Below are 22,519 nucleotides of genomic sequence, written 5' to 3'. Positions count from 1 at the left end.
TTGCAACTGAGGTCTGCCCTACTCTTCATGCTAATGGTAATGCTTGTCCTCCTAATGCAGCTGTAAACTTTATAAGCCCATAGGTAGACAGCATCACAAAATATTTACCCCTCCCCACTGGCCCACTCTCAAGCTTCTCTCCCCTTCCCCAATACACAAATGTACATCAATGCTCTTGAGACCACTATCAACATATTGACCTTCAATTCTTCTACTTTGCAGCTTCCCTCTTATCAGGAGATGTCAGCATTTAGTGCAAGGACAAATGCTTGCCTCTTGGTGAGTAATGTAGGCAATGCCTCCAAGAGACAAAAAGCCCTTAGGGAGGGGGAAAAAGTCTTTCAAAAAGGTTGATGCCCAGAGGAGGCATTTTCAGTCATCTCAGCTTAGAGGTCAAATATCCAAAATTAAAAAGGTTAAAAAAAAGGAAAAGAAGCAAGGAAGAAAAGAAGGAAACAATTTTCTTATGCCATAGTAATAAGGCAGTTTTCCTTAAAAAAAAAAAAAGACTTAAGCCATAAATTCTCTTTCCTAATCAAAATGTGCTTTTCCGTCTTTAGACTATTCCTCTTATATCCTGTATTATTCATGACGTTTAATTCTTGAAATAGCACATGGCTGAAAACAGAAGCTAACCTCTTGTCCACTATGAATTAAATCTTCTTTTCCTAGGACCTGTCTACAGTGTACAATTTGGGGTTTGCCAACATAATTATTTTCTCTGAAATAAGTTACAGCATTTTGCCTTTTCAATATATAGTTATACAATATATTGTTAACACAACATAGTTAATATAGTCAATATAGTCAATACAACTATAACACACGTGATATGATGCCACTTTGGTGATTTTCTTCATCCATGTAATTCTGAAATTTGACAGTATAGTTTTCATATTCTAATGAGCTGAGTATTACCTTTGCAAGGATAGAAAAATAAAATAAATTCACAATATTCTTGTGTGGTTTGCCCCTGGGGTGGATTACCATAATGAGGGGATATTTGAGCCTTTCCCCAAGTCATTAAAAAACCTCCAGCGAGCAGCCCCTTGTCCTCTCCAGGGAGTGGGGGGCAAGGATCTTTAATCATAATAATCCTGGGGGGAGAAATCTCAGAAATAAGACATCTGCTTCTGTGCCTTGTTGTTTTGCAGAATAGCAATGATTGCTTTAGCAGCTTCTATTGCCATGTGTGTACAATAAGTAAATGAACATAAAATTGAATGAACGCATAAAAGAAGGATAAACCCACCCAGCTTAACAAATCCACTCTCTCACCTGCTGTGCCCTGAAACATGAAAGAAAGAATCACGGGATCATAAGGATTAATAAAATAACAGTCTCTGTTAACAATATTGACAGGAGGTATAGGAAAATTTGTCTGATGTGGGACCAAGAGCTTAACTGCTTAATCCTTTTTTTTTTAAGGGCAACTCATTCATTTATTGTTTAAAGATTGCAAGACAACTTCTGAATTTCTGTAGCACAGTTTAAATGTTTTACTTTTTTGATAAATCAGAGTATAATAGAAAAAACAATTAGTTTCCAGTAATATCTATATCTCTATTCAGAATTAAGTCTTCCACAGACATGTAACCCGGAAACAAAATCCTGTTACAATAAGCAAAGCTTCAACAGAGCTGCTACTTTTCGGGCCAGGGAAAGGTTCATCCCTATAGGAGGAGGATGTGCTATGTAAAATGGCTGCAAGGTCACAGCCTTGAGGGCGCTGGAAGTCTATTATCCTATCCCACATTAAGTAGTTTGGTGAACTTCAAACGTCCGTTCATCTGCAACCAAGCTGGCAAACTTTAACTGATATTTCAAGCAGGTAAAAAATAAATTAAAAGAAATCCTTACACTGATGTTCCTTGATTCACACTGTTAAATGGTTCATTAACATGTAATTCTGGCTAAGAATTACATTTGAGACTCCTTGCTCAGATTTTGGTTAACAGTACAAATCTTTGAGAAATTCAAGTTCTTATTAATCAATAATTTGTCAGCTAGGCTACATTCAGGCATCAGCTGCAACTACAGAATAGGTGCACTGCCTCAGCGCTTTGGAAAGACATAATCTAGAACACTACTAGCAGACAAAATATCTGTTACTAGACAGCACAGGTGCAGTACAGCAAGACAAAAACATATATTCATGTGTGCTGCGGACCAGCCGGAGAAAGAGGATTTCACCGCCCAGGGTCAGAAGGGAAGGGGTAAGGAACTGAAGTAGCACGGACGAATAGGGTCAGAAGGACCAAGACAACTGATGGTTGCAAGGCAAATTTTATTGCGCTACAGTTGCAGATTATCTAGACTAGAAAAAGGAAGGTTGCCAGATGGTGGTTTACATTATCTACAGACTGTCTCGGCTCAAGGTTAACTTCCCTGGGAGGAAACCCATAAACCCAGAAGCATCAAAAATAACCTGCATGTGCAGGGGGGAGACAGCTTTGCTTGTCTCATTTTACATTCTTTCTGATCTCTGGGCCCTGGTGATTTATCTCCCATGGAAAGGAACAAGGAGGGGAACAAGTAGGGACAGTCCCTTCGAGCAGCGGCGGCATGCCTGGCATGTCCTTACCTGCTCTCAAGGCTGACTGGCTTCCCACAGGTCCCCATTTTTTAGTTTTTAACTTTTGCTGCAAAATAATTCCATGAAGTTTAGTGCCGAGAGTAGTGTACTGTTGCATGAGGATACGAAACAGACATGAGAAGATTATTATCAATAATAGGCAAATTATGGCCAGGGTAATAAATCCTGACAACCTTCCAGTAATCCAAGACTGAGGGTTTAACCACTTTAAATGATCCAGTAAAGTTTGAATTACAACTTCTGGCGAAACATCATCAAGATGTGTATTTTGTATATCCTGAATTTCAGCATTTAATTTCTTAAGATCAAGACTAATATTATTATCTGATCAAACACTCAGCAGATGCATTTTTACTTTTTCCCATTCCCAAATACAGTCAGTGTACTTTTAAGGAGTAACACACATCCATGTATACTTTGCATGACAAGCTAAACGCATCCTCAATTTTAATGCTGCCATCTGATCTCCAATCCCCAAAATTGCGTTTTTAAATTCATCTAACTTGTTATTAATCCGTAAATCTATGTGACTTTGTAAAGATAAAGCAAGACTGGTATGTTGAGATAACTGATTAGCAAAGTGAGCATGATGAATACTCTGTGAAAGAGCAAGACCGGCAGTAGCCACGGTAGCAGACAGAGCAGCCGAGGCAAGTAAACTTACTATTAACCACCCAAGAAAGCGTCTCCTCTGCAAGGCTTTAGAGAGTTCCACCCATGCCTGTACTCCAGTATCTTCATACCAAGGTTCTCTCAGATGTACAGGCACCATAACATACATGGGTTGCTTTAGTATAAGCACAGATTGCGTTCCTGCAGAAGGGAACATACAACTGCTAAAAATACAATTAACACAGCTAATATTATATCCTCCTTTGGAAGAATTACCAATGTTAATAGAACCAAACAAAAGTGTATATGGAGGAGCAACACAAGTTATAACAGGTGTATTGGAATAAGTTAGAGCTAGTTTCCATATATCCCTGTTCTTTTGAAATGTGATAAACCTATCTATGATGGGAAAAGAAGAGATAAGAATTGACACCTTAGTATAATCTATAGTACACCATATTTGGTTATTATTCCAAGATGCATTGCAACGTTCAAAATTGGATGCAGGAAAGTTAACGGTCATAAGGGGAGGCAATTGATTTTTTGATTTTCTGTTAAGCATAGTAACCTTATGTCCAGCTATAAGTATCCCTTGTCCTCCAAGTAAACGCTTCATACAGAAATAATTTCCTGAATCTTCACCTGTAACCTTGGCTATAGTAATAGCGGAATCCCTAAGTGGTGAGGCGTATGAGATTTGACCTCTAATATTAATAGCTTGCCCATTTTATACCAAATGATGGTATCCTTAAGATCCTCTCGTCGGCTGGTAGCCGGGCATGTAAGAGTAATGTTGGTTCCTGTAAAATGAAGGATGCCTGGAGAGCCTGACAAACTAATTGATTGATCCGTTCCCTCATAAACATCTGTATGCTCATAACTAATAGCCTTTACACATCCAGCTTCCAGATTCAATGGGCTAAGACAGACAGGATGGGTACTAAACCAGTTAGTATAATTTACAGACATATTGATTTGTTTTATATTCCCAATAAGAGGCCCATAAACACTTACCATTGTAAAATACAGGAAACTCTGCTTCAGACCAAGATATGGGTTGTAATAGTGGAGGATAAGGTACATAGGCCCAGTAAGTTGCTGCATTAACAGAGGGAACACATGAAATGGTTGCCAACATAACCAAAAATAAAGTTACAGGTGTAACAGGATTATTCTGTTGTTTCACTGACTCTTGAGCTCATGAAACCAGTTGTTTAATTTGTCCCCAAGTTGGAACATCACTCCTTTGAGTCGTCCTGGCAAGTGGTCTCCTCTTCTTCTTCTTTTTCTCAATCAACACTGTCAGATTTTCAGGAGAGGTGCAGAGCTTCTTCATCTTCTGAACTAGGTGAGCTGTGGCGAGCCATCTATTTGCTGGACTAAGTGCTCAGGAAGCCAGCAAGGTCCAGGCGCTGATCTGGGAAAGATACACACGTGACCACGTCCCCAAATCAACACAGGATCAGGACCACGCCAAGTGCTGGTTAACGGATCTTTCCAGAGGACCTCCGGAGATTGAGAGGCCAATCTTGGCTCAGCCACCAACCTTCCCCCTGCAGAGCAGCCAAATTTGTCAACAGTGAGAACATTTAAAATAAACAGAGCATCATTTATAAGGTTATGTGGCGTTGTTCTATACAATTCCCCCCTTTTTATTTTTGCAATAGTTAGCTTTAAAGATCTATTTGCACGTTCTATAATACCTTGTCCTTGAGGGTTATATGGAATGCCTGTAATATGGGTAATTTTGTAATGAATTACAAAATGTTGCAAAAGCAGCGGGCCCATTATCTGTTTTAATAATTTTGGGAAGGTTCATGAAAGCAAAACAGTGTAATAAAGGAGAGATAACATGTTCAGTAGCTTCTCCGGTCTGTGCTGTAGCACAGAGGAAACCAGAATAAGTATCGATAGTGACATGAACAAACTGTAATTTCCCAAAAGACGGGATATGAGTAACATCCATTTGCCATAAATGTCTAGGTAATAATCCACGAGGATTAACAACATAATGTGGAACAGGAAGGTGAGGTAAGCATTGTGGGCATTGCTTCACAATTTGTGGGGCGGCTTCACCAGTAAGGGAAAATTGTGTGTGTAATGTAGCCGCTGACTGACGGTGTAAAGCGTGCAACTGCTGTGCTGCTTGTGAAGCAGTTTGATCATAACTTACCATAATATGAGGGTGTCCAGGACATGGACCATGAGTATCAAGAGTATGGAGATAATGAATGCAGTATATTAGCCATTCTTGACAGCATGACGAACGGAAAGGAGGAGTACGGTAAATTGGGACATGTCCTGCTTTAGGGAAAAGAGATTGAGGAGGAGGAGTAACTTCAACTCTATTCTTGGGAGGAAAATGTACAGGATAAAGATCACGTTTAGATCGAGTTAAAACATCTGCAGTCGCATTAAGTTTAGTCAATGGACCAGGCAAGTTAGAATGAGCACGGATATACAGACCTGCGACAGGACCATCATGGGAACGAATAAGCTGTTGAAGCAAACGAAAAGAGGATGATAATTCAGGGTCATTAGTATGTCCTATGCTCGCAGTCTCCAGAAGAAATCACAAGCTAATAAGATATTTACTATCAGAAAACAAATTAAAAGATATAGAAGGAAAATGTTTAAAAGACATAATGACAGCATACAGTTCAACACGTTGAGCTGAAGTCAAGGAAGTTTCTTTAATGAGGTTTGTTCCGTCGTCAATGATTACAGTAGCCACTCCTGAAGAAGAACCGTCCGTAAAAACCAAAGGTACATGAGGAACAGGCTGTTGCCTAATTATAGAAGGAAAGATATGAGTTAAGTTTGCTGAATTGGATCAATTTATCAGCAGGGTAATGGCATTCCAAGGTACCTGAAAATGCTGCAAGAGCAAGACCCCATTCATTACTATGTTGAAAAAGCCAATTTTGTGGACTAACTGAATAAGGGATAATAATTTGAGAAGGTTCTATACTTATAGGTTGTAAGCATCTAGTTCTACCTTGCATTATTAAATTACTAAAAAGTTCATAATAAGGGTTAATAACTTTAGAGGGTGTAGATTTCATATGAATCTATTCAATAATTCCAACAGTTTGCCATAAGACGGCAGTAGGCACATGAGGAGTTGGACAAATTATTAAGAAAATTGGAAGGTGAGTATGAATTCTAGTTAATTGTGTAGAACTGATAGATGTATTGACTATTTGTAAAGCTTGAAATCCTTCTGGAGTCATAGAGCGTGAAGAAGAAGGATCTGAGTCACCTTTAAGAATATCAAACAAAGGCTGTAATTGAGCAGTAGTAAGTTTTAAGGAAGGCCTTAGCCAATTAGTATCTCCAAGTAATTTTTGAAAAGCATTTAATGTTTTTAAATTATCAACTCGAATTTGCAGTTTTTGAGGCCTAATAGTAGTGTTATCAATATATTTTCCCAAATATAAAAATGGAGATTGTCTTTGAATTTTTTTTGAGGCAATGACCAAGCCAAATGATTGTAAGGACTGTTGTAAAAATTGAAAAGCAGTCTCTAATAAAGAAATATTATCAGTGGCTAAAAGTATATCATGCATATAATGTATGAGATATAACGATGGAAACCTTTTTCTCACAGGAGTCAAGGCCTGAGCCACATATTTTTGGCATAATGTAGGACTATTTGCCATGCCCTGAGGCAATACTTTCCATTGAAATCTCCTCATGGGTTCCTTAAAATTTAAGGCAGGCAAGCTAAAAGCAAAATGTTTTCTATCTTCAGGAAACAAAGGAATAGTGAAAAAACAATCTTTTAAATCTATAACTAAAAGATGATAATTGTGTGGTATGGCTGTTGGAGAGGGTAGGCCTGGTTGAAGAGCTCCCATTATTAGCATAGTTTTATTAACAGCTCTTAGATCCTGTAATAACCTATATTTTCCAGATTTTTTCTTGATAATAAAAATAGGAGTATTCCAAGGACTACTGGAAATTTCTAAATGCCCTAATTGTTCCAGTACTAATTGTTCTGCAGCTTCTCATTTCTCCTTTGTGAGGGGCCATTGGTCCACCCATACAGGGTCATCAGTCAGCCAAGTAATTGGATCAGCAGTGAGTGGAGGAGAATCCAAGGCCCCTAAGAAAAACCCAAACCTTGTCTATCATTTTTTATTTTCACATCAATAGGATAGACAGTTCCTTGTTGATTTGTTCCCAGCCCTTTTGTGGGAAGAAATCCTTGATCCAACATCATATTAGAGACTTGAGAGTTTGGACTATAAAGTAATACTCCCATTTCTTTTAATATATCTCGGCCCCAGAGGTTTAAAGGCAGCCCAGGCAAAACATAAGGCTGGAAATATCCTGAATGGCCCTCACTATCTTGCCATAAAAAAAACTGACTACTTTGCATAGGAGAAGAACTTTGTCCTATTCCGTGAAGTTCTGTAATAGTAGGACTAATGGGCCAACGTTTAGGCCAGTGTATCTGCGTCATAACAGAGACATCAGCTCCAGTGTCTAACAAACCTGAAAAAACCTTTCCATTAATGGTTCATTTCATTTCTGGACGTTCTTTCCCTATCTTCTGAATCCAGTAGGCAGCATCAGACGATCCAAAAGCCTTTGTTTCTCTCTTTTGATGTTGTAAAATTTGTCCATGAGGTACAAAGGGCAAAAGTAGCAATTGTGCAATTTTATCACCAGGAGAAATAGTTATTATATTTTTAATAGTTTGTGCCATGACTTTTATTTCTCCTTCGTAGTCAGAATCTGTGACTCCTGGCATAATAGTTAAACCTTTCATGGCGACACTACTTCTTCCCAATAATAGTCCCATCAAACCCTTGCGTAAAGGTCCACAGATGCCCGTAGAGAGGGCCTGAGGACCCATTTCAGGAGTTAATACATATCGGGCGGAGGTACTGAGCTCCAGTCCTGCGCTTCCTGGTGTTGCTCTGGAGAGCGAGCATATTGTATGTTTTTGTTTTTGGTTAATGTCTGATTGATAATTTGAGGAGGATACACAGACATTGCCCTTATTATTTGTTGGGGCCGGGGAAGGCCCCGGGAGGAGTTTCCCGACAGTGGTGGCCCATCCTTGTGGGCCACTGAGCAACAATCTTGTGCCCAATGTTTTCCCCTATTGCATTTAGGGCATAAACCAGGGATTTTCTGACCATCTGGAGGTTTCTGAGTAGGGAAGGAAGGACTAGGGTTAGAATTAAAAGATCTACATTCTCTAGCAAAATGACCTGCCTTTCCACATTTAAAACAAGTCTTTGTTTTCTTTTGATTGTTTTTAAACCCCACTTTAGTTAATGCTGCAGCCACAGCAGCACCCTGTATATAAGTAGGCCCAATGTCTGCACAAAGGTGAATATAATCCTCCAATGTTCCCCGTTTTCTCCAAGGTCGAATCGCAGCCTGACACGCATTATTAGCATTTTCAAAAGCAAGTTGCTTAACTACAATTGTACCAGTGAGTCCGTCCACAATGAGTCTCCCCACCGCCTGTGACAACCTATCTACAAAATCAGCATATGGTTCATCAGGTCCCTGTCTAAGTTTTGAAAGATCTTCAGTTTTGTGTGTAGAAGGACATTTCCTCCAGGCTTGTAATGCCAAATGATTTATTTGAGGATAAGCAACAAAGGGATAAGTTAATTGATCTTGTAAAGAAAGATACTGTCCTTCCCCAATCAGCATATGATAATCAACTGGAATATTATGGGCAGCATTCTTTTCTGCTTGTTCAGCAGCCCCTTCATAAAAATCAAACTTCCATATTAAATAATCTCCATCATTTAAACAAGCTCGTGCAATAGACTTCCAATCAGCGGGGGGAAGAGCTTCTCCTGTCAACCATAGCAGTAGTAAAAGGAGCAGTGGGCCCATATTGAGCACAGGCAGATTTTCAATCTTTCAAAACTTTCAAAGGGAGAGCCTGATGCTCCCTAGTAGCTTGTTGAGGATTATTAGGATCAGGTCTTTCTATGACGGGACAACAGAAAATAGGATCTTCTCCTCGTTTTATTGCTCCTTGTACAGCGCGCTGCAAGGGACTCAGCATTTTTACAGATGTGGATTTTTGAGGAAGACAGTCCTTATTAACCTGCAGCTTTTTCACTGACTTATCTATCACAGCCATTAGAAAATCATCCTCAGGATATTTCTCTCTTTTATGTTTACAAGCCTCATCTGTTAAGTCAAAATGTTCCTCTTCATCTAAAATATTTAAATTAATTAGCTCTTTCGGTTTAGGAAGTGGCGACACAGTAGTTGATAATACAGTCTCTCCTTCTGTCAGAGGCTTATGTTTTTCTGACTTTACATTCAAATCAACACTATCATGAGAAGAATCTAAACATATTTTTATCAGATTCCACAAACTATATGTAACAACAGGAGTATGCGTAGGCCCTCGAGACTCGTAATAATTTTTTAAATCTTCTCCAACTTTCTGCCAGATTTCTATGTCAACAGAGCCGCCATCAGGAAACCAGGGAGATACACCATGGATATGCTGTAAAAATTCAGTCAACAATAAAGTTCAGAAACTTTATTACCCCGAGCTCTAAGCATCAAAAGTAAAACCTGAGCAAATAATTCATACATCTTTGAGCCCTTCTGCCCCATCTTATTTTACTTCTGACTATTGCCTTATGCCTCTATTCGTTTCACTTTTACTGGTGGCCACACATATTTTGCATAAGGGTTCTCTTACCTGCACTTTCTTTTTCTTTTAATTGCCTTCACGCTTCAGGTCCCTGTTCGAGTGCCACTTGCCGCGGACCAGCCGGAGAAAGAGGATCTCACCGCCCAGGGTCAGAAGGGAAGGGGTAAGGAACTGAAGTAGCACCGACGGATGGGGTCAGAAGGACCAAGACAACTGATGGTTGCAAGGCAAATTTTATTATGCTACAGTTGCAGATTATCTAGCCTAGAAATCGGAAGGTTGCCAGATGGTGGTTTACATTATCTACAGACTGTCTCGGCTCAAGGTTAACTTCCCTGGGAGGAAACCCATAAACCCAGAAGCATCAAAAATAACCTGCATGTGCAGGGGGGAGACAGCTTTGCTTGTCTCATTTTACATTCTTTCTGATCTCTGGGCCCTGGTGATTTATCTCCCATGGAATGGAACAAGGAGGGGAACAAGTAGGGACAGTCCCTTCGAGCAGCGGCCACATGCCTGGCATGTCCTTACCTGCCCTCAAGGCTGACTGCTTCCCACACGTATGTTGCCTTGTTTAAGCCTCAAGCCCTCGATCCTTTGTTGAAATACAATAATTTCATTCCTATGGTTTTCAATACCAAAAACTCAACCTCCAGGAGGGCTAAAGTCTAATTTGTACTCCAAACCAAGTAGCAGTGCAGTTCGCTACTACTGAGACTGAATCCATAAAGACTTCAAGACCACGTCCAGAAGACAAGTTATTATATATAATACCCTAGAAGGTCTGAAACATAATTATCATATACATAGCTGGTCCTTCAGAGCTTTTTACCTATAACATGTTTCTTTGATGAAAGTTATTTAATGTACTGGAGATAACTGTGACTTACTGATCAAATATTTGAATACTTATACTTACCTGGGATTTCATTTCTGCTGAAAGAAAAAGGTAGAACAGGACTCACTAAAAAAAACAAACAAACATTAGAAATGAAAGTAAAAATCTTAACACACACTATCACTTTTGGAAGCAGCATAGAGGGGCAGTCAACGGTAAACACTGGTGAAATAGGTCAAAACTCTAGGCCAAAAATCCATTATTATTATCATCAGCGACAGTACCACAACTGTGCCCTTCAGAATTAATAATCACTCCTAAGAATCTTCATTTGGCACCAGATGATGCGGTTAAGAGAAACACTCTGGGAGGTTTTGAATCAGACTTGGTTTTTTGTTAGCCAAGTTACAGGAGAATTTTTAAAGTGGGGGGAAGGGAAGAAGGAAACGGACCAGGAAAAGAATTTAAGCCATCATCTATAAACCAACAAAGCACTGATACTTCCGAACATTATGTCAGACACTAAAATGACTGATATAGGCTCAAGTGGTTTACAAAACCTATAAAAAGACTACACCAGCAAAGTCCCCAATTATCTGTAGAGTTCAGAAACTAAAACAAGGAATATTTTAGCTTAAAAGCTTATCTCAAGAGAATCATACACACTTCACATGAATAAAAATACCTGAAACCAAACATTTTTAAAAGCTCCAATACCCAAAATATAAAGAAAAATATTAATTCAGAAGACTCAATCAATCCATGATAATCACAAAACGGCTGGGCAATCTCTATCTCCCTTCCACACTAACCATCCATCCCATGGAAGACCAAGGGAGATCAGACCTTCCAGACTTACCTTCCAGACCTTCCAGACACCTGGCTGCTGCAAAATTCTATGGAGACTCCTTGTGGAACAGCAGTTTCCCATCTCTTGTGTCTCTCCCTATCGTGATCATGATCATGCAGGAAGCAAGTCTGGCTGTGCTATTTCTTATCATTGACTGTCACCCATCTGCAGCATGGTATTGTACAGATAAGGAAAAAGTAGTTCCCTTTCCCCCAGAAGGTTGAGGCTCAGGTACAGGGTAATTCTCCTGTGCACACAGTCATTATTTAGGCCGACTCAGTGACTTCAACAGGCTTAATCATGTGATCAGGTTTGTTGCCAGCTGCGTAATGCTCCCACATCTGTAGATAGAGCCGCTCTAGGTCCATTGTGTATTGTTTGGTGTTGAACAGAGGGCTAGATGTTCTCTGCTTCCAGACTTTGCCACGAATTTTCTTCAGGTATTCTAGATCAGTTCCCAGTTTCACAGCTATGTCTTCATATTCTTGTCTATTTTGAGCAATAAGCTCAAGACAGCCTAAACAAGTGAGCTGGGAAGCTGCAACTCGGGAAGCAAGAGTCTCTCCTGGCATAGTCACCACGGGTGTCCCTGACCAAAGGACATCCATCCCTGTGGTGTGTCCATTACAGAGTGGAGTGTCCAAGCAGACATCAGCCAGCTGGCCTCTCCGAACATGTTCCTCTTTAGGAGCAACAGGTGAAAAAATGATACGCTTCTGGGGAAGGCCCATATTTTGTGCATACTGTTGAATATTAGGTTCTCCTACTGCTGGAAAACGCAACAGCCACAGTACGCTATTGGGAACACGCTTCAGAATATTTGCCCACATCTGCAAAGTAGATGGGTCAATTTTATATAACTGATTGAAGTTACAGTACACAATGGCATCTTCCGGTAACCCGTACTGAGAACGGGTGGTTACAATAATGGTACGGGGAACCTCCTCTCCAGTGGCAGCCTTAATGTTGATCTGGGTAGTAGCCAGTCCATTGCTAAGACTGAATCCATTAATTGTTATCTGAATTTGTCCTCTGTTAATCATTTCAATAACTGCCTCTGCAATAGTATTCATAGGAATGACAGGCATATTAAGAGCCGTATTACTGCTGTCTGCGTTGTCTCCTCCATCAGGACATTTCATCTTGACAATCTGCACATCTGGGAGACTATCAAGAAATGCTTTGAGGTCGATGCCATTCAGCACAATCCGATTGTCATAAATGTGCCCATTGGACTTAAAATCGATGACTGCCTTCTTCTTCAGGTGAGGGAACATATTAGCATGATCACCAATAAAGAAAGTATGGGGCATATAAGCCAGTTTCTCAGAATACTGCTCAGCAACTTCAGCAGGTGAAGTTTCCTGATCAGTGATGATATAATCCATGAAAAGCACGCCACTGGTCCCAGGGTAGCCCAGCCACATTGCCTGAATAGGAGCTGGCCTGAGAGCAAAGAGTTCATTTCGAGCACCCCTGGTATAACCATTCATATTTACAAGGATGTGTATACCATCTTGATGGATGCGATCAGCTGCTTTCCCATTGCATGGAATCTGAGAAAGATCAATGAAATGATGGGCTTCTGCCATCACCTTCGCTCGGAAGTTTGTGCCATCATCTGGGCTCAGGGCATAACAGAATACCTCAAATTTATCAGGATTGTGCATGCCTGGAATAGACTGCATAAGATGAGAAGTAGGATGATTCCCAAAGTCAGAACTCACGTATCCTACACGCAGTCGACCATCACTGAGCTTCAAGTCTTTTGGATGTTCGTACGGTGGTTTATGAAGGGCACTGATCTCATCCAAGCAGAGGTTCCCATGGCTCTCAGCCATGAGAACCTTCCTGAAGCCATGAGAAAGAGGATAGAGCATACTATGATGAGGCTGCACAGAAGGCAACCTATTCTTCTCCAGCTGGTCAGCCACAATGCTGACCAACTTCTTCATTCGCTCATCATAGTCTGTCCAATCACAGACAATCTGCAGGCAATGAACCAAATCACAATAAGCGTCAGGAAAATCAGGTTCAAGCTTCAGAGCAGTGCGATAAGAAGCAATTGCTTCTGGAATATTCCCTGAATACTTGTGAATGGAAGCCACATTGCTGTGGGCATCCGCAAGTGCAGGGTTAATCTGAATGGCACGAGTATAACACTGCAAGGCTCCCTGAACATCCTGCATCTCCTTTAGAGTGTCTCCCATGTTACAGTAGGCATCAGCAAAGGTAGGACTGATTCGAACAGCCTCCTTATAATGCATCAGAGCTTCCTGCAGTTTTCCCTGCTGCTGCAATACACTTGCTAAATTTGAATGGGCAACAGCAAACTCTGGGAAGACTTCTAATGCTTTACAATACAAGCGAACTGCCTCTTCAAAGTTTCCCTGGTCTCCTTTGATATTGGCTAGGTTATTCAGAGAGTCTGCATGGGTGGGACACAGCCGCAGAGCTGTATTATAACACTCTTCTGCTTCGGCAACACTGCCCTTCTCTTCCAGAGCGTTGGCTAGGTTGCAGTAAGCATCAGGGAAATGTGGTTGCAATTCAATAGCTCGCCTGTAGGTGTCTACTGCCAGATCCATCAGGCCTTGCTCATAGTATACACAAGCCAGGTTGGCACGTACCACTGCATGATTTGGGCTCAAGCTTAGGGCACAAAGGTAAGCTGCCACAGCTCTGTCAAAAATCCGTGCCTCTTTCAAGACATTTCCTAAACTGATATAAGCATCCAGAAAATTGGGGTCAAGCGTGACAGCCTTTTCAAAGTGATGAATTGCAAGCCAAATCTCCCCTTGTGCATTGAAAACACAGCCAAGATTACTCCAAGCTACTGCAAAGTTCGGTTGCGTCTCCATTGCTTTCAAATAACATGCCTTGGCTCCTTCCAAGCGACCCAGGGCTTTGAGCAGGTTCCCCAGGTCACTGCAAACACAGTACAAATCAGGATTGCACTGAAGAGCAGAGACATAAGCTTGTACTGCCCCTTCCATGTCGCCTGCTGCTACCAAAGCGGCTGCCAGGTTAATATAACCATCGATGAAATCTGGTTTGAGATGCAATGCATGCCGGTAATGCTCAGTTGCTTCCTGCAACTGCCCTCTTTCCTTGTACACATTCCCCAAATTCGAATAGGCTTCTGCCAGAAGAGGGTTCTGTTTAATTGCCAGAGTACTAAAGTGGGCAGATCTGTCCAGCCTTTGACACTGGAAGTGTAGAGATGAAAGTAATAAAAGTACTCCAGTATTGTCTGGCTCTTGTCTCCACAGCTGCATGCAGTGTCTCTCAGCTGCCTCAAAATCTCCTGCCTGATACTCTCGATGTGCCAACTCAGCTAACCCTTGGAAGGAAAGCATACGTTTCGTTGGTTCTGTGCTGTCGGCCACGTTGCCCACAGAAGACGCCATCTGGAGCTTCTGGAGAGAGTGAGAAAAGGGGGTAATTGAGTCCCGCTGCTGCCACTACTGGCAAGAATGTTTCTAGAGGTAGCAAATACGAGGAGAGCAGCCATACCACTGCTTTGGCAGGCTTAAGCGGCGGCAACGGTTACACGCACTGAAACTTAGGAACTCTGGTTGGCCATCTACCTCTCACGCTCTTGAAATCTTAATTCTTAACCCTGCCCTCTTCCACCATTTTTCTCCTAATCAGGGAATAAAAATTACCTATACACTTGCCTTAGAAGAAATCAAAAGTCAGTAGTCCAAACACTTTTTAAAATTTTGTTTTCTGTCCAGTTGGGAAGGAAATACATGATTGACTTTACTTCATCATTCATATAGTCAATGTGGAAAACATTAGGGCCGTGAATTTCAATACAGTAAGATCAGAAAATTTTAAATTGGCCTTCCCAAACCACTAATAAGTAACCAATGTTGTATATAATGCTAAAATCTTAGAGACCGAGTTTGATATTTTAAAAGTTCTGAAAGGATTAGCTAATTTCTCCTCATCATACTTCTCATGCCTCAAACCTGAGTCTTACTTTTTTTAAATTAAATTTATTTATCTTTATTTATTTATTTTTATTTTGGCTGCGTTGGGTCTTCAATGCTGCGTGCAGCCTTTCTCTAGTAGCGGCGAGCGGGGGCTACTCTTTGTTGCGGTGCCCGGGCTTCTCATCGCAGCAGCTTCTATTGTTGTTCCACAACTCTATGGGTTCCTTTTTAGGCCCTATGAAGAACCCTAGAAATTAGTTCATGGAATTATAAGTTTTTGCAAAATTGTCAAAAGTGAGATATTTTAACTTCCATCAGGTAAGACCAGCGTCTCTTTCTTTGCCAATTTTCCTTCTATCATATTCCGCTATGTTGGATCATATTGGAATGGCCACAGGCTTTTTTGAAATCTGGCTAAGGAGATTTTCTTTTTTCTGTGGTACGCGGGCCTCTCACTGTTGTGGCCTCTCCCGTTGTGGAGCACAGGCTCTGGACGCACAGGCTCAGCGGCCATGGCTCACGGGCCTAGCCGCTCCGCGGCATGTGGGAGCTTCCCGGACCGGGACACGAACCTGTGTCCCCTGCGTCGGCAGGTGGACTCTCAACCACTGCGCCACCAGGGAAGCCCTAAGGAGATGTTTTAAGTGAGGCTATTATGTGATTTTCAGACACCGCCATATGTAATTGACTATATACTATCCCATTACAGGAATAACTTCCAGTACTCATACTGACTACTCTACTGACTTAACTAGCACAAGACACAGAAGCATAAGGACAAACACCACCTTACAATATAGCCATGTCTTGCACTTCACAGCTCTCAAAGCATGTGCGTTTGAAGAAGAAAAAAAGAACTGAAAAGTACAAAACCAGAAGCTATTCTGTGGAAAATTATTTCAATCATCAGGCATGTGAAAGATAAGTCAAAGATTCAGTTCTCATCAATGCTTAGTCAAAACGGAAATTTTCTTCTGTCAAGAATATACTCCAGGGGCTTCCCTGATGGCGCAGTGGTTAAGAAGCCACCTGCCAATGCAGGGGACAAGGGTTCGAGCCCTGGTCTGGGAAGATCCCACATGCCACGGAGCAACTAAGCCGGTGTGCCACAACTACGGAACCTGCGCTCTAGAGCCCGTGAGCCACGACTACTGAGCCTGCGAGCCACAACTACTGAAGCCTGCGTGCCTAGCGCCCATGCTCTGCAACAAGAGAAGCCACCGCAATGAGAAGCCTGTGCACCGCAACAAAGAGTAGCCCCCACTCCCTGCAAGTAGAGAAAGCCTGCGCACAGCAACGAAGACCCAACACAGCCAAAAATAAATAAATAAATAAATAAATAAATAAATAAATGAATGAATGAATGAATATACTCCATCAACAACGTGTGTAATGGAATGGTGTGAATGAGTATTTTATCAGAATCCCTGTAATGCACAAACCTATAGCAGTACTGAAATCAGTAATGCATTTATAATAGTAAATACTTATGACGAAGTAATCCATAGAGGTTTTCTCAAAGTTAACAATGAAAATTAATGTGACATTATCAATAATAAATTGTGAAGCTGAAATAAACTTTTCTAAACTATTAATAACTAGAAGCAAATTCTAATCAACCATGTTACAAGAAATCTATGTCTAAAAACTACAAAGTTTATTTCTTAAAATTTTACTTCGAAAATACATAAACTGTCATATGAGGAGGCAGTTAAAGAATATATAGCTAAAAGAGTGGGGGAAAAGTTTTATAGAGACACATCTGGCAGTAGTTAATTTTTAAATGTCATTTTCCTAGATTTTGTGACACCTATAGTATTGATATTTGAAAGCATTTAAAAAATTGTAATTTGAAGATTTGCTACTTCCAGGTAGAATAAAATATTTTGAAGCAAAACAACGTTTCCACTGAGAAAAACAAAAAAAGCCAAATAAAATAGCCAGCATTCAATCAAAAAGTTCCAGACAAACCAAGGGATAGAATCATATGACTAAAATTCTAAGAAAAGAACAGATAATACAAAAATATTTATATAAGATATTGTGTATCTTTATCAGGAAAAGTCTTTATCAAGAAAAGACTTTAAAATCATCAGAATTAATATTATATTTTATTTATTTGTATATTATATTTATATATGGATATTTATATATTTATATAAAGAACTTAAAGATAAAGCCCTAGTTAAGGCAGTGACAATAGCAGTAGCAGTGGGAGTGAAAAGAAATGGTTAGATTCAAGCATATTTTGTCAGGAAAAGTCCAAGATCAAATGTCTGACTGCATACATGGGATGGATAGACGGAGTGGGAAAAATCAAAGTTAACTATAGAGGTTCTAGTGAAGATGGGGTTGCCGTCACCCAACCCAAGGGGTTGCGATCATCCCCAAGGTCTAGGAGACTCAAAGGGAAGGTCATGGTCAGAGGCAAAGTTAATTGGTGGGAAAATAAGACTCCCAGTCTCTCCATCTCCTTATACCAGTTTTTTTTTAAACATCTTTATTGGAGTATAATTGCTTTACAATGGTGTGTTAGTTTCTGCTTTATAACAAAGTAAATCAGTTATACATATGTCCCCATGTCTCCTCCCCCTTGCATCTCCCTCCCTCCCACCCTCCCTATCCCACCCCTCTAGGTGGTCACAAAGCACCGAGCGCATCTCCCTGTGCTATGCGGAAGCTTCCCACTAGCTATCTATTCCTTATACCAGTTTTGTTTTTCTGCTCATATACGTGGCAGCATTTCATTCAAGGGGAAAGTCATTGATCTGACTGGTCAAATTAAACAACATAGTTCAAGGCACATTTACAGTGGTTAGTTCCTCCACAATTTAGAAAGTCACATTCACAATTTCCCTCTTCCTACGCCGCAGAACACATTGGCCATTCCTCCAAAGTTGCCACTCCACAGAGTGGACCAGAGATGACGTGAGCCCAGAACTGAGAGCTTGGCATGAGATGGTGTCAGCCCCACGTAGAGCTCTGGCGTAAGTTATAACCCAACCCAGCTCTACAGAGAGCTCTGCATGGAATCCTGGGAGTAAACTCAGCCATAATAATGGGATTCTGTTTTTCATTTGCTTTTCTTCCTTGCTTAACTTTCCCTGGCCACTCTGACAAACAAACTTTCAGGCATTCCTGGGCCACTCATAAACTTTATTCCATTTAATCTCATCCAGATTCCCAAGAAAATTACTAACTATATGGAGGGAAATTTGGAACATGGTGAGTTTTAGATGCCTGAAATATACAGGTCATCGAATCCAGTTAAGTAGCAAATTATCTGGATCTCAAATATGCCAGTAGAATAGCAGACTATCTGGATCTCAAATATGCCAGTAGAATAGCAGACTAAGCTCAATTTAATGTACTCTTACTGGAGACACACGTAAATTCTGGGTCAATTTTGAAAATGTTAAAAGCACATAGCTGAGATTAAAAGAAAGAAAGGAACACGTGCATGTTTCAGAAAGTAACAGAGAAATTAAATCCAGAGAAAGAAGAGCGGACTGATGTCTGTGGGTTCCGTTCCTTAGTATAGGCCTTATGTAAATAGGGGCTGGAGCTAGAAATCTAACATTACCTTGAGGCCAGGAATTTAGACTCAGGATGGAACAATATTGAGAAGTTGGTACAGATATCCTACAGAAATTTCATGAGGAACTGCTTAGTCCATTAAGAGGACCAAGGGAGGTGGTGAGGAAGACTGATATCTCTTGAAAACCTTCAGGTACAGAAAACATCAACACCTCTGAAAAGTAGGCCTGTCCTTCCCTGCGTTGTGATGGCCAGGTTGTCACTAACCTGTAAGGCCCTGTATGAATCAGAAACTGCAAGGAGAGTAATTCAAAGAAAAACAGATGCAGGATGGGTGTGGCAATAAATCCTAGGACCCTATCAGAAACAAAATTAAAACCACTCTAAAGGGAAATTTTAACAAACCAGAGCAGATAGTATCCTAACCAGAATAGAATAATAATTCTGAGGAAGTTACTTTAGTTATTTAAGTAATATTCAATGCATTTCCATGGCCAGGCCCTTTTGAAGAACTCTAAAACATATACAAACAATTCATTTACATCTTCTATATCCCACCATCCAGAGCAAAATTCACTTAAGTACTGTACTGGTGGAAATTGGGCAGCACTATGGAGACAAAAAAAAGGTGTTTACCATCAAGAAACGTCAAGGTAAGAAAGATAATGTCTAATTTTTAATTATCCTGTGGTTTATTGAAATCTTTTGGAAACCCAAAATAGAGAAAACCTAGCAGGCAATGAAGACTTAAATATTTAGAGATTTATCAACTCATCTATAAAAGCTTTATTAATCTCTTCTTTTAATACCATTGCTGAGAGGTATAAATGTGTCCAGTGATAGGGCTGAAGAAGCCTGAGAGAATTTCAATTGTTTACTATTCTTGGTCAGCTATTAAGACCTTTCAGGAGCATCTTGATTTTCATGGCATCATCCAACAAAAAGCAGGATATTTTACAGAAAGTCCTGATCCACTTTTTGGCTTGCTTTTGTGTTTATGTTTTTGGTTTTCTCACATTGGGCGGTACATTAGGCTACCTATTGCATACTCCCTCATTCATGCATGCATTCATTCAAACAATATTTACTGAGTTGAGATATTTAATTAACACCCAATAAATGATGTTTAGATGAATGAATGCGCTTTTTATCAAAGTAAGTGTAAGTACTGAGAAAAATTACAGAATGTATGATCCCAGCCCCACAAAAGCCTATAATTGTGTTGAGGATATAACATATGCTGGTGAAATAACTAATATATCATATTGGACAGTCTCTAAGTTCAAAAATGAGTTTTTATAAGTAATCAGAGTCTAAGGAGGACAAAGAAGGGACAGTTCATTATGGGTTGAATCTATCAATAAATGTACATTTCAGATGAGATTTGAGATTGACCTTAAAGAAAGAAGAGGACTTAGATATACGAACAGAGAACAAAAAAGGCATGGTGATAGCATGTGCATAGATAGTGTGGCCAATATTTATGTTCTTCATTAAAGACAGTCAGAGATAACCCAAATGTAACTGTTCCCATGGGTCTATTCTCAGTATCCAAACAAAACAGCAAATCCTATCTTAGTAAAACTAATGAAAAACACAGTCTTTAACAAAGACATTGTGCAGGAAAGGGGGAGAGAAAGGCTTGCATCCCACACCACACAACAAAACTTATTTATTTGTTTCATTTTCTCCCTCTGAAAATTTCCTCTCCCTCTCTCTGTACGTCTCTCTTCTCCCACATCTGGCCACACTCTACCAGCCACCTTTCCAGATCTTTCCAGAACTCTCCATCCTAGTTTCATTATGCCACAAGTTAAACATCTCACAGGTCTCCAGGACGCATCCTCATCACTTATTCCACAAAGACAAACAAAGGACACTTCTCAGGATCACGTTTCTTGGAAGGAAGAGGTCACGAGGAGTGATTATAAATAATATAAGGTGGAGAGCACTGACTTAAAATACCATTTTTCCTCTTAGAATGTGAATACAGGGAACTTTGGGAAACTAGAAAATCTAGAAAGGATTCATTGATAATTATTTATTTTCAATGAATAAAATAAAATGTAATAATACGGCTAAACTCTGACAGATTAACTTTTTCAAAAGTTGCTTTCACACACCTTCACTATTGGGATGTTTGATAAACACATCTTTCTTCTTTCTTTGCAGATACTGGCACCAAACTTTCAAACAATAAGAACCTTCCCATAAGTCCCTTGCCAGGCAAGATTAAGGTATAACAATCCAAACAGATTTTTGAAGAAGATAACTGGTTGAAAGCACAGGAAAAGAGCTGGGTTGCTCTTTTTCAACAGTCACATAATGAGTAATGTGGGAATTGGTTTACAAAGTCTCTCTCCATGAGGGGCTAAGGTTAAGATTAGAACTTCTGAGGCCAGAAGAGCAAAATAACTACAACAACACACATATTTTCAAGAGCTGCCCTTTGGATGTGAGGGATTGATTTTTCCCACGCTTTTTTCAGCAGCCCACCTGGTGTCTTTAGTAAATGACATAAGAGAATACAGTGTGGCCAAGAAGGCTTAGATTTCCTTAGCCCCAAGTCAGATATTCTCAAGTGACTGTCCACTCAAATTAAAAAGAGAGATTTACAAGAGGAAACTGGATACAACTGAGTGTACTTTTATTTCAACCCTTTACCTGAATGTTTTGTTTTGTTTTCAGTTCTCCACTGAAGTTGCCTACATTAATATATTTTTAAGAACATTTCCTTAAGTTGAAGTATTCATTCAGTATATTCATTTACTATAATTGAGAAAAGCCAAATGACTTAGGCAAATTCATTTCTATATTGCCACAGCAGTGTATTGTGAACTAAATGACACACCTGGCAGTTCTTTACTCAGATACTAACTCAATTAGAAGGCAGAACAAGGATACCTACCCATTCAGGGAAGGAAAGGTCACTTAGCCTCTGTAGCTGTCTTAGGTCTCTTATCATCACAGTAACAAATTGAAGACTAAAAACCATACGATCATCTCAATAGATGCAGAAAAAGCTTTTGAAAAAATTCAATATCCATTCATGGTAAAAACTCTCCAGAAAGTGGGCACAGAGGGAACATACCTCAACATAATAAAGGCCATATATGACAAGCCCATAGCTAACATACTCAATGGTGAAAAGCTGAAAGCATTTCCCCTAAGATCAGGAACAAGACAAGGATGCCCACTCTCACCACTTTTATTGAACAGAGTTTTGGAAGTCCTAGCCACAGCAATCAGACAAGAAAAAATAAATAAATAAAAGGACTCCAAAATGGAAAGGAAAAAGTAAAACTGTCACTGTCTGCAGATGGCATGATACATAGAAAATCTGAAAGACACCATCAAAAAACTATTCGAGCTCAAACATGAACTTGGTAAATTTGCAGGATACAATAGATTTCTATATATAAATTTTGTATTTCTATACACTCACAGTGAACTATCAGAAAGAGAAATTAAGGAAACAATCCCATTTACAATCGCA

General features: G+C 40.0%; 2 protein-coding genes across 2 annotated transcripts in view; one reads left to right on the top strand and one right to left on the bottom strand.

The window, feature by feature from the left end:
- The window catches only part of LOC309835492 (uncharacterized protein), a 125,773-nt gene that overhangs the window by 62,835 nt on the left and 40,419 nt on the right, over positions 1-22,519 (top strand). The gene's annotated exons all lie outside the window — the stretch shown is intronic.
- LOC309835551 (UDP-N-acetylglucosamine--peptide N-acetylglucosaminyltransferase 110 kDa subunit-like) lies at positions 11,674-14,955 on the bottom strand (the record flags this gene model as incomplete). Its single annotated transcript, XM_082675109.1, has 1 exon — positions 11,674-14,955. The coding sequence occupies one exon, from the start codon at positions 14,953-14,955 to the stop codon at positions 11,812-11,814; it is 3,144 nt and encodes a 1,047-aa protein (XP_082531235.1). The 3' UTR covers positions 11,674-11,811.

Source organism: Grampus griseus (genome assembly GCF_964374135.1).
Source record: "Grampus griseus genome assembly, chromosome: 17".
NCBI classification, from domain to species: domain Eukaryota; kingdom Metazoa; phylum Chordata; class Mammalia; order Artiodactyla; family Delphinidae; genus Grampus; species Grampus griseus.
Note: the sequence above shows the minus strand (reverse complement) of the source record. Positions and strands in the feature narration are given on the sequence as shown.